The 18,375-nt window shown below is 44.5% G+C and overlaps 1 protein-coding gene across 5 annotated transcripts in view; it reads right to left on the bottom strand.

The window, feature by feature from the left end:
- Positions 1-18,375, bottom strand: part of usp48 (ubiquitin specific peptidase 48) — a 132,102-nt gene that overhangs the window by 16,868 nt on the left and 96,859 nt on the right. For all 5 annotated transcript variants that reach the window (XR_013578917.1, XM_078558284.1, XM_078558285.1 and 2 more), the window contains 5 exons: positions 16,169-16,243; positions 15,444-15,568; positions 13,684-13,806; positions 10,736-10,797; positions 1,884-1,994 (listed from right to left, as the gene is read on the bottom strand). Coding sequence is in view for 4 of the 5 variants with exons in the window: in XM_078558284.1 (XP_078414410.1) it covers positions 1,884-1,994; positions 10,736-10,797; positions 13,684-13,806; positions 15,444-15,568; positions 16,169-16,243 (496 nt within the window). In the remaining variant the exon portion in view is untranslated. The remainder of the gene's footprint in view (positions 1-1,883; positions 1,995-10,735; positions 10,798-13,683; positions 13,807-15,443; positions 15,569-16,168; positions 16,244-18,375) is intronic.

Below are 18,375 nucleotides of genomic sequence, written 5' to 3'. Positions count from 1 at the left end.
CCAGAGGGGCGGGCGGCAGAGGGCCAGAGGGGCGGGCGGCAGAGGGCCAGAGGGGCGGGCGGCAGAGGGCCAGAGGGGCGGGCGGCAGAGGGCCAGAGGGGCGGGCGGCAGAGGGCCAGAGGGGCGGGCGGCAGAGGGCCAGAGGGGCGGGCGGCAGAGGGCCAGAGGGGCGGGCGGCAGAGGGCCAGAGGGGCGGGCGGCAGAGGGCCAGAGGGGCGGGCGGCAGAGGGCCAGAGGGGCGGGCGGCAGAGGGCCAGAGGGGCGGGCGGCAGAGGGCCAGAGGGGCGGGCGGCAGAGGGCCAGAGGGGCGGGCGGCAGAGGGCCAGAGGGGCGGGCGGCAGAGGGCCAGAGGGGCGGGCGGCAGAGGGCCAGAGGGGCGGGCGGCAGAGGGCCAGAGGGGCGGGCGGCAGAGGGCCAGAGGGGCGGGCGGCAGAGGGCCAGAGGGGCGGGCGGCAGAGGGCCAGAGGGGCGGGCGGCAGAGGGCCAGAGGGGCGGGCGGCAGAGGGCCAGAGGGGCGGGCGGCAGAGGGCCAGAGGGGCGGGCGGCAGAGGGCCAGAGGGGCGGGCGGCAGAGGGCCAGAGGGGCGGGCGGCAGAGGGCCAGAGGGGCGGGCGGCAGAGGGCCAGAGGGGCGGGCGGCAGAGGGCCAGAGGGGCGGGCGGCAGAGGGCCAGAGGGGCGGGCGGCAGAGGGCCAGAGGGGCGGGCGGCAGAGGGCCAGAGGGGCGGGCGGCAGAGGGCCAGAGGGGCGGGCGGCAGAGGGCCAGAGGGGCGGGCGGCAGAGGGCCAGAGGGGCGGGCGGCAGAGGGCCAGAGGGGCGGGCGGCAGAGGGCCAGAGGGGCGGGCGGCAGAGGGCCAGAGGGGCGGGCGGCAGAGGGCCAGAGGGGCGGGCGGCAGAGGGCCAGAGGGGCGGGCGGCAGAGGGCCAGAGGGGCGGGCGGCAGAGGGCCAGAGGGGCGGGCGGCAGAGGGCCAGAGGGGCGGGCGGCAGAGGGCCAGAGGGGCGGGCGGCAGAGGGCCAGAGGGGCGGGCGGCAGAGGGCCGGGCGGCAGAGGGCCAGAGGGGCGGGCGGCAGAGGGCCAGAGGGGCGGGCGGCAGAGGGCCAGAGGGGCGGGCGGCAGAGGGCCAGAGGGGCGCCCGGCAGAGGGCCAGAGGGGTGGGCGGCAGAGGGCCAGAGGGGCGGGCGGCAGAGGGCCAGAGGGGCGGGCGGCAGAGGGCGAGAGGGGCGGGCGGCAGAGGGCGAGAGGGGCGGGCGGCAGAGGGCGAGAGGGGCGGGCGGCAGAGGGCGAGAGGGGCGGGCGGCAGAGGACGAGAGGGGCGGGCGGCAGAGGGCGAGAGGGGCGGGCGGCAGAGGGCGAGAGAAAGACGAGCGCGAGACGAGTGGGGGTAGGGGGGTGCAGGGGCGGTGAATGGGAGGGGAGCATGCACATTTAGCTCACCAGTCTCAGGGTTCTCGTTCACCCTCACCCCCACACACCAACAGGCACTCTCACAATAGGAGAGTGAGCAGGGTGCACACACACTCACTCTTTCACATTCACCACTTTTCTTTCTGACATTTGTTCATCGGCCCCCTGAGGCTGAGAAAAATTGACATGTGGCACCCACGCGACAAGGACACGCCTGCACTATACAAATGAAGCACAACTTGCTCTGCTTTGTATTCCAGTCTGTTTCACATCCTCCCCCACCTGATTTTTTGCATGTCGAGACTGAACCAGTGAGGGGAGACTACACATTATTTTCATTTCAGTTTTCAATGAAGCAAGTTTCGAAAGAAAATAAAAGTTAATTACATTGGAACCATAACTTAATCAGTTGCTTAAAAATGGATTACATGTTTGACCCTCTGCAGGCACACATTATTAAAACGATGGAATAAGACTCACTGTTTTGAATCCTCTTTGGTCATCGACTCCGCTGTAAACATGAGACCTCCGTGCGGACAGAGAAGTGCATTGTTGCCCACAGATGATACCGGACTGCATTTCGTTGGCTTCCTTCAGCAAACAGAATCAAATGAATGCACAGGGGAGGGATTTATAACAATGTAACATGTTCTACATTGAAGTAGATTCTTTTGCTCTGAGAACAAGATCATTTCCCCTCTCAATTAGAACGTTGTTAAAATGCAGATATTATTTTAAGACCCATGCTCAGATTGCACCTTCAAGTGATTTTTCTGCCTTGCACCATGCACCTCCTTATCTAAAAAAAACTGAGCTTACGTGCACTGATATGGGTTGATGATACTGCATTCTTCCAATGTGGCATCACCAAAGTTGCCAGGTCTGTTGCTGAGCCATAACTTTCTTACAACTCAACAGTGGCAAAGCTGAAGCCCATCCTGCTCATTTCTCATCAACAGAAATGTACCTCTGACACAAGCTCTATCAAATAGTGCAAGCACCGAGGAAACACTAGGTGATAGGATTTGGTTATCAATTAACTTTCAGTGCTATAGTGGACAACTGACCTTGGCTGCAAATGTACTTGCATGTTAATTAACTAATAATATATGTGAACTTATTCATAGTGTAAGTACTATAGCTCATAAAGGTTGATCATAAATATTGGTTTATTTATTCTTTGAAGATAACTTCCACATACAAATGAAATGCCCATCATCCAAGAACAGGTAAAAGCACAGCAACACTGCCCCAGTAACATTTTGGTGCCTTACTGGTCACTTAGTCCTTCTCCATCCTTGCTACATTTAGTGACATGGTCTGGAACTTTAATCTAGTTCTTTTCAAAAGCAACAGCAACAAGGAGACCAACTGATGCAGTGAGGAACTGAACACACAAAACAGGAAGCTTTCCCATGTACAGAATTACACAGAGACAATTAAGGAGGAAGCTTTGTATGTGGATGCGAACTATCAAAAAAACTGACAATTACCCATGGGATGTTATTTTAATATTTCTTCCATTATGAACCCACATACAAATAAATCATACAAAACCCCACACAAAATGGAGTCAAAATGGCGACATAGTTCTAAGTTAGGATGATGAGTGGCTTAGAGGAGAGCTTTGGTGGTGCTCCCATGCATCTGCTGTCCTTGTCCTTGTTGGAAGGCCAGATGGTAGAGGTTGCAGCTTTGGAAGGTGCTGTCGAAGGAACTTTGGCAAGTTGCTGCAGTGCATCTTGTAGATGGTACACACTGCTGCCAATTTGCACCAGTCATGGAGGAAGCAAATATTTAAGGTGGTGCCGATCGTGCAGACTGCTTTCTCTTGGATGGTGCTGAGCTTCTCGAGCTGCACTCATCCAAGTAAGTGGAGAGTATTCCATCACGCTCCTGACATGTGTCTTGTACAAAGTGGACAGGCCTTGGGGAGTCAGGTGGTGAGATAAACACTGTAGAATTTCCAGCCTCAGACCTGCTCTTGTAGACACAGAATTTATATGGATGGTCAGTTCAGTTTCTGGTCAAGATTAAACCCAGGATGCTGATGTTGAGGGATTCAGTGATGGTAAATCCATCGAATGGCAAGGGGAAATGACTAGATTCTCTCTTGTTAGGGGATGGTCATTGACTGGCACTTGTGTGGTATGAATGTTACTTGCCACTTATCAGCCCAAGACAGAACGTTGTCCAGGTCTTGCTACACGCAGACAAGGGCTGCTTCAGTACCTGAGTTATGAACGGTACTGCACAATGTGCAATCATCCCCAGTTCCGATATTATGATGGAGGGAAGGTCGCTGATGATTCAGCTGAGGACTGAGCCTACCATACTACCCTGAGGAACTCTTGCAGCAATATCCTCGGGCTGAGATGACTGGCCTCCAACAATCACAACTGTCTACCTCTGTGCTGGGCATAGCTCTAACCAATGGAGGGATTTCCCAGATTCTCGCTGGCTTCAATTTTGCTAGGGTTCCTTGATGTCACACTTGGTCAAGTGCTGTGTCGATGTCAAAGACAATCACTCCCACCTCACCTCTTGAATTCAGCGATTTTGTCCTTATTTGGGCCAAGGCTCGATTGAGGTCTGGAGCTGAATAGCCCTGACGGAACCAAACTGAGCATCAGTGAATAGATAGAAACATAAAAGTAGGAGCAGGAGTAGGCCATTCGGCTCTTCGGGCCTGCTCCACCATTCGATATGATCATGGCTGATCCTCTATCTCAATGCCATATTCCCACTTTCTCTCCATACCCCTTGTTGCCCTTGATACCCAAAAATTGATCAATTCCTTTCTTGAATATATTCAGTGACGCGGCCTCCACAGCCTTCTGTGGTAGAGAATCCCACAGGTTGACCACCCTCAGTGGAACTTTTCTTCATCTCAGTCCCAAATGGCTTGCCCTGTATCTTGAGACTGTGGGACCTGGTTCTAGACTCCCCTACAGGGGAAAACATCCTCCCTGCATCTAGTCTGTCTAGCCTTGTTAGAATTTTATACGTTTCAATCAGATCCCCTCTCATTCTTCTAAACTCTAGTGAATACAGGCCTAGTCGAACCAATCTCTCTTCATATGACAGTCCTGCCATCCCCAATATCAGCCTAGTGAACCTTCGCTGCACTACCTCTGTAGCTAGTATATCCTTACTTAGGTAGGGAGACCAAAATTGCATGCAATACTCTAGGTGTGGTCTCACCAAGGCCTTGTATAACTGCAGTAAGACATCCCTACTTCTGAACTCAAATCCTCTTGCAATGAAAGCCAACATACTACTTGCCTTCTTAATTGCTTGCTGCAGCTCCCTGTTTACTTTCATTGACTGGTGTACAAGGACACCCAGGTCCCTTTGTACATCCACATTTCCCAATATATCACCATTTAAATAATACTCTGCCTTTCACATGTTTTTCACATTGAAGCATTTAACTTCACATTTATCCGCGTAATGCAGCATCTGCCGTGTGTTTTCCCACACACTTGTCTAAATTGTCCTGAAGCTTCCTTGCATCTTCGTCACAGCCCTGCCCAGTTTTGTGTTGTTAGTGAACTTGAAAATATTGCATTTGGTTCCCTCAGCCAAGTCACTTACATATATCATGAATAGATGGGGCCCAAGCACTGATCTCTGCGGTACAGTACTAATCACCGTCTGCCACCCAGAAAAAGACCCATTTATTCCCACACTCTGTTTCGGGTCTGTCAGCAAATTCTCAATCCATGCCAGTATATTACCCCCAATCCCATGTGCTTTAATTTTGCCCACTAGCCTCTTATGTGGGACCTTATCAAAAGCCTTCTTGAAATCCAAATACATCGCATCCGCTGGTTCTCCCTTATCTATTCTACTAAATTACATCCTCAAAAAACTCCAGTAGATTAGTTAAGCATAATTTTCCTTTCATTAGCCCATGTTGACTTTGTCTAATCCTGTTGTTCCTTTCTAAGTGTTCTGTTACCATGTTGTTTATAATAAACTCTAGCATTTTTGCCACTGCTGATGTTAGGCTAACTGGTCTGTAATTTTCTTTTTTCTCTCCCTCCTGTTTTAAATAGTGGGGTTACATTTACCACCCTCCAATCTGTAGGAACTGATAGAATTTTGGAAGATGACCACCAATGCATCCAATATTTCCAGGGCCACTTCCTTTAGTACTCTGGAATGTAGATTATCAGGCCCTGGGGATTTTTCAGGCTTTAACCCCATTAATTTCTCTAGCACAATTTTTCTTTACCAATACTGATTTTCTTCAATTCCTCCCTTAGTTCCCTAACATTTTTGAGAAATTGTGTGTGTCCGCTTTTGTGAAGGCAGAACCAAAATATGTGTTCAATTCTTCTGCCATTTCTTTGTTCCCCATTATAATTTCCCCCGTTTGACTGGAATGAACCTACATTTGTCTTCACTAATCTTTATCTCTTCACACATTTATAGAAGCTTTTGCAGTCAGTTTTTATGTTCCCTTCAAGTTTACTCTCATATTCCATTTTCCCCTTCTTGATCAATCTTTTTGTCCACTTTTGCTGAATTCTAAACTGCTCCCAATCCTTAGGCTTGCTGCTTTTTCAGGCAATTTTCTTTTGTCTCCTCTTCAGATCTAATACTATCCCTTATTTCTTTTGTAAGCCATGGTTGAACCACCTTTCCTGTTTTATTTTTGCACCAAGCAGGAATGAATAATTGTTGTAATTCATGCATACGTTCCTTAAATATTAGCAATTGCCTATCCACCCTCAACCCTTTTAGTAAGGTTCCCCAATCCATCATTGCCAACTCACGCTTCATACCCCCGCAGTTCCCTTTATTTAGATTTAGGACCCTAGTTTCGGATTCAACTTCTTCACTTTCCATCCTAATGAACAATTCTGACATTTATGGTCGCTCTTCCCCAAGATTGTTCAATCTTGTTCAACGTCAAGATTGTTAATTAATCCTCTCTCATTGCACGATACCCAGTCTAGGATAGCCTGTTTTCTAGTTGGCTCCTCAACGTGTTGGTCTTAAAAACCATCACGTACACACTCCAGGAAATCCTCCTCCACTGTATGATTGCTAGTTTGGTTTGTCCAATCTATATGTAGATTAAAATCACCCATAATTACAGTAGTACCTTTATTGCATGCATCTCTAATTTCCTGTTTAATGCCTTCTCTTACATCCCCATTACTGTTTGGGGGCCTATAGACAACCCCCAAAGTTTTCTGCCCCTTGGTGTTTCTTATCTCCGCCCAAACAGATTCCACATCATGATTTTCCGAGCCAATATCCTTCCTCACTATTGCATTGATTTCCTCCTTTACTAGCAATGCTACCCCACCTCCACCTCCTTTCCCTATTTTTCTGTCCTTCCTAAATACTGAATACTCCTGGATGTTCAGTTCCCATCCTTGGTCACCCTGCAGCCATATTTCCGTAATTGCAACTATGTCATGATCATTTTTATCTATTTGCGCTGTTAATCCATCTACCTTATTGCAAATGCTCCGCGCATTAAGATACAATGCCTTTAGACTTGTCTTTCTAACCTTGTTAGTCAACTTAGCTTTATATTGCACCATGACAATATATGCCTTCCACTTATGCTTCTTACTTTTCTGTCTTTCGTTTCTACCCTTGTTTCCCCCTCCTCTGTCCCCTTACTCAGGTTCCCGTCCCCCTGCTATTCTAGTTTAAACCTTCCCCGACAGCACTAGCCAACACCCCCCACCCCCAAACAACCCAAGGGCATCGGTCCCGGTCCTGCCCAGATGCAACCCGCCCTGTTTGTACTGGTCCCGCCTTTCCCAGAACCATTCCCAATGTCCCAGGAATCGGAAACCCTGCCCTCTACACCGTTTTTTCAGCCACGTATTCATCTGATATATCTTGTTATTTCCACTATCGCTAGCATGTGGCACTGGTAGTAATCCTGAGATTACTACCTTTGAGGTCCTACTTTTTAATTTACATCCTAACACCCTACATTCAGCTTGTAAGACCTTATCCCTTTTTTTTAACGTATGTCATCGGTACCAACATGTACCACGAACATTGTCTGTTCAACCTTCCCCTTCAGAATGCCCTGCAGCCTCTCCGAGACATCCTTGACTCTAGCACCAGCGAGGCAACATCCATCCTGGGGTCTCTTTTGCGGCCGCAGAAACGCCTGTCTGTTCCCCTTACTATTGAATCCCATAGCACAATAGCCCTGCCACTCTTCTTTCTCCCCTCTTGTGCAGCAGAGACACCCGTGATGCTATGGGCTTGGTTCCTGTTGCTTTCCCTGGAGAATTAGATTCCTCCAACAGTATCCAAAATGGTATATATATGTTAGAGGAGGCAGCCACAGGGGACTCTTGTAATACCTGCCTTTCTCTACTCTGCCTGGTGGTCGCCCATTGCCTTTCTGCCTGTTCAGTCTTTACCTGTGGTGTGACCAACTCACTGAACGTGCTCTCTACGATAATCTCAGCATCATGGATGCTCCACAGTGAATCCACCTGCATCTCCAGCTCCGAAATGCGGTTAGCCAGTAGCTGCAGCTGGACCCACTTCCTGCACACATAGTCACCAGGGACACTGGAAGTGTCCATGACTTCCCACATAGCATAGATTATTGCTGGGTAAGTACCAGTTGGTAGCACTCTCGGCAACACCTTCCATCATTTTGCTGATGAATGAGACTAGGCTGACAGGGTATTAATTGGCTCAACTAGATTTGTCTTGCTTTCTTTGGGCAAGACATCCCTGGGCCATTTTCCATATTGTTGTTTAGATGCCTACGACAGTTCTATTGGAACAGTTTGACTAAGGGTACAGCTAGTTCTGGAACATAAATCTTCAGTACTACAGCTGGGGTGTTATCAGGCCCACAGACTTTGCTGTATCCAGTGCCTTCAGCCGTTTGATATCATGTGGACTGAACTGAATTGGCTGAAGACTGGCATCTGTGATGTCAGGGACATCAGGAAAAGGCTGGAGATGGATCACCCACTTGGCACTTCTGGCAGAATATAGCTGCAAATGCTTCAGCCTCGTCTTTCACGCTGGTGTGCTGGGCTCCCCCATTACTGAAGATTGGGATATTTGTGTAGTCGTCTCTTCCTGTTAGTTGTATAAAATTAGAGAGCACACAGCTCACAAACCTAGTGAGATTCTTGTATTAGGTCATAAAAAAATGGTGGGGAATAACAACTTGTTTAAAAAAGCAAATTTAATGTAAAAAAAAATCCCCAGGTGCTTAACAAGACAGATATCATTAAAAATGTTTTCACCCTGAGCCACAGGAGTTTGATCAAATGCTTGGTTGAAGACATAGGTTTTAAGGAACATCTTAAAAAGGAGAGTTAGGTAGAGACAGGGGGATTTAGAAAGGAAATTCCAGAGCTTGGGACCTAAGCAGCTGAAAGCATGTTCAATGGTGGTGCGATTAAAATCCAGGAAGCAAAAGAGGCCAGAATTGAAGGAACACAGATCTCGAAGGCTACTGGAGGAAATTAGAGGGATTGGAAAGGACGACCCTATGGAGGAATTTGAAACTAAGGATGAAGATTTTAAAATGCAGGCTGGGAGACAACATAGAGATCAGCAAGCTCAGAGGTAATATGTGAATGGGCTTTCATGCAAGTTAAGATATAGGCAGCAAAGTTTTGGATAAGCACAAGTTTATGTAGGATGGAAGGTAGAAGGCTGGCTATACTAAAATAGACAAATATCAAGATAACAAATGCGTGGATGAGGGTTATAACATCAAATGAGCTGAGGTATGGACAAAGTCAAGCATGTTATGGGGGTGGAAGACAGAAATCTAGGAAATAAGAGCAGATGTGTGGTTGGAAGCTCAGCTTGTGGTAAAACACAACACCAAGGTTGCGAGCAGTCTGACTCAGCTTCAGATAGTTGTCAGGGGTGGAAACAGTGGAAAGGGAATGAAGCCGAAGCTGGGAACAAAGGCAACGGCTCTGGTTCTCCCAACATTTAGCTGGAGGAAATTTCTGCTCATACAATACTGGGTGTCAGGCAAACAAAAATGACAAATCAAAGGCAGCGGAGGATTAAGAGAGCTGGTGGAGAGATGAGGCTGAGCATCTTCAACATACATGTCGAACCCAATGTGCTTTTGGTTGATATCGCCAAGAAGTAGCATGTAGATGGGAAATAGAATGAGGCCAATGATAAACCCTTGGGGCACTCGAGGTTATGGTATGGGAGTTAACGGTGCAAGGTTCAACAGCAATAAAAATCAAACTTTTAGAAGCCATTTAATAAAGTTTCACTTCAGGCTTTTGGAAAAAAGTTTAAGGCCTGCCGAATAATCAACAATCATTAAACTTATAAATCTGATTAAGGACTGAGGTGCAAATTTGAGGTCCAGTTGAAGCAACTTATTGTAAAGTTATCTGTAGATCATCAGGACCATATTTAGAAAACCATGAACAATTTGGGGCACATTCGGGCAACAGTTCTGGCAGTTATGCCAAGATCATGCTCAACAGTGGCCACTAGCATTGACTCTGCTTAATTTGTGCGATCACTTAGAGGATATCACGTTAGCGTGGGGCCAGCAGCTGCCCATGCCACAATGTGCATCTGACAATGTGCATTCCATCAGAAGCTCCAGTGCCAACCAGCTTTCTAGCTCTCTATAACTGCCAATCCTGAACCAAGCATTCAGAAATCCCTAACCAGACTTGTTGAATAGGCTGAACAACGCTGCGCTCTTCTGGAAATCAAATAATACTCAGAGGGGATGATGCAAGGACCAGTTGTCAGGGAGACCGTATGGGAAAAATGCGCAAGTCTAAATTTAATGATGACAGTCAGATTCAAGACCAACAACAGACTGGGGAAAGTTTGACTAAAAATACTTGAAATATAATGCATTCTAAAAATCAGAAATCTGCAGCGGTGACTGTCAAATTGAGCACTTTAGAACAAAATAAAAAGCTTAGAAAGATGGCAATTGAAGTAACAACTACAAAAACTTGGTGTTTCTGGTGATAGGAGAAAATGTACTAAGGTGCTATCCTAGAATAAGGCCCAATATGCATCAAGGACCAGGATGAAGTGGTGCTTGTATTTCCCCCACGTGACTAAATTTGTAAATAGAGGCAGCATTCGTGGCGGGTTTTGCCATTTATATGTGCAGTTGATGAATATGAAAGCCATTTTCAAAGTAAGGCCAAAGTATAAATTGTACTTGACCAATAACTGAAGCCAGGAAGCATAATTCTTTCCCCACCTTACGAAAAATGCACACATCAGTTTAAAATCTTACATTATTTGGAACAGCCAAAGTGTAATTAAATAATATGCAGAACTTATATAAAAACAAAACAAAATGTCACCTGATAAACTTTTTCCATTCTTCGACAAAAAACTGGGAAACAACGTATAGAACATCAGTCTCCTGGAAAACATACATTAAGGTACTGTAAATAAAAACCTACATGATTATCGAACAAAGTCAAAATTATCAGTACATTGTGACCTGCATGAGAAATATGTCAAACAAAACGTTTAATCATGGCAGCCATATTTTACAATTCTTAATTTTTTTGGTGATATACCTCAATTAAGAAATGTTATAGTCAACATCTCTTTTTCATTGAAGGCTTGCTATTATCCTAGTTGAACATGGTGTTATATTATTTCTCCATATTAATGAAAACTCAGATCACTTTGCCATGATGGGTAATTCCAAGCAGATTCCAGTGCTTCTTCACAAGAGGAAAAATCAAGACTCAGTTCTCTGCAGGATGCTCGTGTACCAAACTGACAATGGAATATTGGGAAGCTTGGGAATAAGCAATTTGCCGTCAGCCCTTTCCACTATTTTCCTGTCTTTCTTTGTGCTTTATTTGTAATAATTGTGATAGTGAGCTAATCCCCACATTCTACCCTCCCATAATTTTTGTCAAGCTCCAGGCCTCCTTTTCACACTGCTGCTAAATCCTAGTATAGTATCAGCTACATGTATCTGCCTCTCAGATTACCATAACCCATCCATCCCACCGTCCACTCCAGAAGAAACACATCCAGTTGCATCAACACTTTGAATAAGCAGCCCTGGTAATTTATTTATATCATCCTTTGTTCAATGGAAATGCTACCAGACTCTTGTCGTGGATGTGAGTGGGGTGGGGTGCAGAGTGATGGGGTTTCCTTGAAGTAAATCATGCTGCTGGTGCACCTTTGAAAATGCTACGCCCGCCACTGGCATGTAAAGGGATTTATCCAGGTTTCCTGGGTCTGCTCATTTGCATATCGGAGTCTCTGGCGTGACATGGAAAAAACGTGCAGTTCCCCTGGTTGCCAATGTTAGAAAAGAATAGGGAGACTGCCACTTTGCAATTGCTGTATTAAACTAAACTACACATTGGCATGGCGCTTTGCTACTTATGAAGATTCCAATCATACAAGAAAAGGTTCGATCATTCGGTGCTAACTTATTTACGCAGGTGATGATTAAAGGAGCATTCACGTAGGGGCAGAGGGCTAAAAAAAAATGTTCGTATTGTAGGATGGCTAGTAGTTTGAGAGAATGCCCTTTCTTTGAAAGTGAGGAAGGGGAGGTCAGACTATGATGGCAAAGATGGACTGTGTTTTGGGAAGAGAAGAGTGCAGAAATGATTTGGGTTCTGATGCCCCTTGCAGCAGTCACTGAGGACTCCTTTGAGTGCTCACCATGATTGTCTGCTCCATGTAGTTCTGCATCCAACTGAACAACAGTCTTCTCATCAAACAGGTCAAAGTCCAGCCCTTCCTGAACGGTGAAGTGAAGGATACAATAGGCTCCAACTATTCCACATCATAACCCAGTTTCGCTCCTGACCTGTCAGGCAGTGAAAACATCTCTTTAACACCTTACGGTCCCCTCAGTCTAGTAGAGGCATGTGCCTCTTTGTAGTGCTGTCAACGTCAATTTGCATTTATGGTCACTCTTATAAAACTATTGCCCTATCTCGCAGCTGTCCTGCTGTAATGTCAAAAGTGATGAATTGCCCCTCTCTCCACAAATTGCAACAGTGACTCAACAAATGCAGACCTGTACCGCACCATGGCTGATATTTTCAGATAGATCCCATAGCGGTTTGAATTGACCCTGGCGTCACTTAAGTTAGGGGGCTGCTAACTGCCACTCTGGTAATAGAGTTGTACAGGCAGGTGAGTGTGGTTGGAGATTTTCCTGCAGCAGGTCTCTAGATGATGCTGCCTTCTTGTTGAAAATGGAGCCAAACTCTCCTTAGCCCCAACCTGTGCTCCTCCTCCACAATAACTTACAGGGAATGTTGTATCTACTCCAGGGAAGTCCTGAAAGCCAACAGTGGAATCTGAAAGTTTACTAGTGGATGAGCCGGTGTGAACCAGCTCAGGTATTTGTAGCCAAAAAGCCTAAAAACTAAAGTATTTAAACTGTAGAAAGCAGTGTTCAAATTCTCCAGATTCTTCCGGAATAAACTTTGCACTTCCACGTTGATCAGATGGTACCAACATCTCATATTTCAGTCTAATTTATCAAGAGCGCTTTAGCAGTGAAAGCTTAGGAAATCCTCAGCTGCTAGGTGCAGTTCCTACTGACAGATGCAAACGCGGCCAGTGGTGAATCTGCAGGTAGATTGTGGGGAGATTTTAAAAGGTTTGACGGAACCCGGGTAGACATTTTTTGGCGGAAATTGAGCACAAACGACCCGATTTTCTTGTGCCATTTATACACTGTTAGTGTGCTGAAAACAATGAGGAAATTCTCCCTTGCCCCATCCCATTCACTGCTCTTAAGAGTACTGCATTGTAGTAGGGAACATCCTCTGGGTGAAGCTAATCCCAGCTCAAGTGAATACCAAAGGGTGTAATAGCATTCCTCAACCCATGCCATCTAACGGCAGATAAACCCAATGCTGTTTGAAGGATGTCGCGGGTGTAAAATGGCAGCAACAATTAAACAGATAATGCTACTCACTGCACTTCTAAATGAGTTAATTCAGTGAAGTACTTGGGAGAGATTATAAGTACTTCATAAATTAAAGTATTTAGTACGTATTTTGCTTGTACCTCTAGACCATGTTTTACATGCTTCCAACAGTCAATAAGAACCTCTGACAAGTACTTCTGCCGCATGGAAAGAAAATAATTACCCATTTAACATGAATCACTTCCCTCACAACTAAACAATTGTAATTAAGATATATACCAATATTTCACATGCTAAATTCAGTGGCAGAAAAATAAATATGTTTTGCTTATTTTCATGATTGAAAGGTAATAACAAATAGGATCGCCTTGTCAAGCCTCTTACCTCAGGCCATTTGATTAGCAGCGGTCTGTTCTTGTCTTGAAAAAGACATAGAAGTGCTGATTTCTGCTCATTTGCCATCATCTTGCTCAGAGTCTCATTCTCTTCACCCTCCTTTTCTAATACCTTCTCCACAAAACAAAAAGTTTGCAGTTAGACATAGGAAGTTAGGCTTCAGCTAAGTGTTGAGTCCAATTCTAAACATATTTCCTAAAGCTTGGTGCCAAAGCCTTGGAGAGGATGCACAATAGATTTCCTACAATGGTAGAAGAGATGAGGGGCTTCAGTCATGCAGTGAGACTTTAGAAGCTGGATTTATTCTGCTTAGAGAACAGAAGGTTTAAGGGGCGATTTAACAAAGATGCTCAAAATTATGAGGGGTTTTGCTAAAGTAAGTAAACCAATCAGGAGGAAGATGAGACACTATGTGGCAAGTTATGATGATCTGTAATGCACAGCCTGATTGGGTGGGAGAAGCAGATTTAACAGTAACTTCAAAAGGGAATTAGATATATTCTTGAAAAGGAAACACTCTGAGAAAAGAACTGGAAATTGGGAATAATTGGATAATTCAAAAAGCCATCACAGGCACCATGGACCGAACAGATGACGCCTACTCTGTAAAATTCTGATTGTATAGTCTGCAATTCTATGCAGCTCACTGCCATGCAACTAATTCCAAAAAATTAAAAACCACGTCCTTTGATTATACTTTATTTCCTGCAAAAAAACAGAAATTAGCGAAGAGCAAGTGACTTTACTGGCACAAAAATATAAAATATTTTTCTACAGGATGATTCTATAACTACAGCATGATAAAAGACTGGGTAAACTAGCAGGATACAGTAGTGTTAAGAGATGAGGTTACAGGGCGACATGATATCTAGGTAAAGATTCACCCCTCTAGTGGGGAAACAGAACAAGGGAAATTAATCTTAAATTAGAACTAAACTTGTCAAAGGCAGGTCCAGGAAAAAAAAGCTCATTGTACAAAAAAGATGAGGAATGCACTGTCCCTGAAGGGTACTGAGGGGGTGTTTAAGCTGAAATGGTATAGTTGATATTGAGAAAGACTGTGACAAAATACAAGACAACATTAGCAAACCTAATGAATGGCCTATAAATGGCAAAGCTATTTCAATATAGGTACGTAAGGTGGTGCATTTTGGATGAAAGAATAGGAAACCACATTTTCTGGAAAGGAAGAGTCTGAATGAGGTAGAGCCACAAAGCAATCTAGCGGCACAAATACACAAATCACAAAGTAGCTATATATGTTAAAATGGCCATAAAAAAAGCAAACAAAACAGCAAGATTCATTGCTAGTGGGACAGAATTAAAAAGCAGAAAAGATGCATTAAGCTTGTATAGGTCCTTGATTAGACCATACTCAGCACTGTGCATAATTCTGGTCTCTATATAATGAAAAGGATATAGAGGCACTGGAGAGGATGCAAACAAATTTGCAAAAATGTTACCAGAACTGAGAGGTTATGCCTATTAGGAGATTGAACAGGCTGCGGCTCTTTTCCCTAGAAAAATCTGAGGGAGACCTGCTGGAGGCCTTTGAAGAGATGAAAGGGCTTGATGGGGTCAGCATAGAAAAGGTTTTTTCCATTTTTGACTTGCTGTCTAACATGATTGATGAATTTTGTTGTCCAATTCCAAGGAAGTATCTGTCTTGCTATGCAAGAAACAAACCAATTGCATTTATAACAGATTGAAGTTAGTTTCTTTTAAAAAACATCAAGTGTTGCTATTACCTGACACTGTACACAAGGCGAGTGATAATGTGGGAACTCAGGGGATTTTGGGAAATAAGCCTTTAGTCTACGCCACGTTTCAACAGACACGAGTCTTCTTTCAGTTTCAGATGTGCACAAGTCCCCTGTTGAAAAGATTTATGAATTACTAAACCTCAGTTTCTCTGGCTAAATTAGTGATTTTTTTGATCCTCAATCGTTCAAAATCCTCAAGTTTCAGATGCACCCTGGGCAGCAGACATAGGAGTTTCACCTACACATCCTAGGACAAAAGGTAAATTCTCATTTCTCAGATCCTTACCCTGGCAGCATTAATTTTTGCCTCACGTATTTATCTCGTCATGTTTTATACTCTGAATAAGATTGCGACACATCCAATCTTTCCTTCCCTCTATTTTACTTCCTGTACCTGATTTGATTCTAATTCATCCTCCTTAGTCGCTCCGGTTTCTTCCTCAATCCGTTAATCTTACCAGTTGAGACAATGCACTGTTAGTTTCACCTTCGCTAATGGTCCCAGATGTTCTGTTGCCCTTGCTTTCAGCTCACATTTCCAGCCAAGTCATGATAAATAATATTTGACCAGAAACAAAAAAACGGGGTATACTGTGAGATGCCCCACTCCAGCAAGATCTGGCCCAATATCTGGTTAACAACTAGCTAATTAAAGAGAAATGTAAGTTTAAAAAAAATAAATTTCATTTCATTAAACATCTCTCACATACCATGTGGACAGACAAGATCTTCATTGAAGTTCAGGTCTTCATCATCATCTTTTTCTCCTGTCATTTCGTCATCCCCTTCAACAAATTACAATGTTGGATGATTTCCCCAAAACATACACAACAAAAATAAATGTCAAATTACACTAAATAGGCAATGGTTATACATTAAATGAGATATTTTAATATGAGCAGTACAACACATCATAAAGGGTCAAAACATAGCAAGAGTTAAAATGAGGTGGAAGTGAGCCAACATAATCTTTCTTCAGAATTCAAATAGACACTTTCTAAATCTGAGCACCAAGTTTTGTTACAGCCATGTTGTTAATAAGACCAAAATTTATTGTACCTTTCAGATACCCTTAACAACAACCAGGAGCTATCCCTAAAATTTTGATCCAAGTGAATTACAAATTTTCAACAAAAAATTACAGGCAACTGAAAATCTTTTTCGCAATGCAAGGTTATGTATTTATGTCATATGGTTTGTTCCGAATGATCAGATTATTTACCAATGATAGGTTCTTGTTCCCATTCTGAGAAGGAAGTTCAACTTAGCATTTTACTTCTATCAAAGATTATGGGTTTCAGCCCCACACCAGCACACAATGGAGGCTGGTGCTCCACTAGAGGGAATGCTTTAATGCCAAAGGTGCCATATTTTAGATAGGATGTTAAACTAAGGCTCCATCAACTATTCAGATGTATGATAAAGATCCTGTAAAATAGGCTTCCATTTGTATAGCACCTTTAACATAGTAAAATGTCCCATGCTACTATACAAAGAACAACAGGCAGTTCTCCCAGTGTCCTTCCAACATTCCTCCTCAACCAATAACACCTAAAATAAACAAATTAACCATTTATCATTGCTGATGCAGAATACCTGCCATGTTCGCTGCACTCAGAAATTCTGTGCAAGAGTCTCAAGATATTGATGTAATAAAATGCTACATAAATATAACTACCTTTCCCTGGGTCTCTAAACATATTGCAAGTGCTGTAATTTTAATCAAGTGACTTTCTTCATTCTGTTCAACTCTGTACTCGTAGTTAAAAAATCATGACTCTTCAGAAGCAGATAAAATCCTTTGGTATTCAAGCTGTAATCATCCCCATGGTCTCCTTTGCACAGCCACCCAATTGCTTAGGATCAAGTTTTGTACACTATAGAAGTACTTTGAATTGCTTTGGGAAGTTACATGCTGAACTCATACATGAAAATGCTGTCACATAATAGATTGGCAGTAGTGAACATGGGCTTACTCTTACAGTAGAAAGATCTCCAGGATCTGGACTGCTCGCTCTGAACTGGGGCCAACTGTAAACTCAGCACTTAACACCAATATTCCCAAAATTATACCCCTGAACGGATTTCTTGCTTGTGATGAATGAAGGATGTTCCTCATTAAACTAATACTATTCTACAAAAGCGTTTGGTGACTAAATGATCCATATAACCACCTGTGCTCTTGACATTAAGCAAGATGAAAGGACTGCCTCTCCCTCCGGGCTTTTCTCTCGAGTCTGCAATGGATATATTGAAGCCCGCACAATGTCAGTTGTAGACTTTAGTTTGTGATAGAGTTAGGGAACATGGGATGCAACCAAGATATATGTTTATAGTGCGCCTGGATCAAAGGCTCTGAACAGAGCTACTTTCGAAGTAAGACTGCTATGAGCAAGAATAGTTAAATCCTGGTTTTTTTTGAAGAGAGAGAACAGTTTATTACTTTTAAAGCAAATATTCAGGCAAACAAAATCTTTATGGGCCAATTTTAACACAGTCTTCCTAGCAGAAACCAGATGGCAGGCATTTAAAATGGCAGTAGTGGGCTGCAATTTTAACCTGTTCTTTTGGGCAGGCATTCAGAAGACGGCAGCATAAGTCTTCTTTAAATATATTAATCGGGCTCTGATTACATCATTGTGGTCTGACTGCAATTGTAACTTGAGGCCTGCACAGGAAAACATTATGATCTCCCCTGGTAGATCAACCCAGTAGCAAGTGGGCCTGTGGCCAGAAAGGCAAGCTGCTTTTAATATTTTGTGCGCTTCCTTGTGGACCAAGAGCAGTTGAAGGGCTCCCTCTTTCTGCCAGGAAATTGTGGGTCACCCCAACCTTGGTCTACCCTTCCCCCCTCCTCTGACCACGATGTTTCCCCTAAGCCTCTTAAGCATTTATCTAGCTGCTGGTAACAGTTCTC

Source organism: Cetorhinus maximus, chromosome 15, assembly GCF_964194155.1.
Source record: "Cetorhinus maximus chromosome 15, sCetMax3.hap1.1, whole genome shotgun sequence".
In the NCBI taxonomy this organism is placed as follows: Eukaryota; Metazoa; Chordata; class Chondrichthyes; order Lamniformes; family Cetorhinidae; genus Cetorhinus; species Cetorhinus maximus.
Note: the sequence above shows the minus strand (reverse complement) of the source record. Positions and strands in the feature narration are given on the sequence as shown.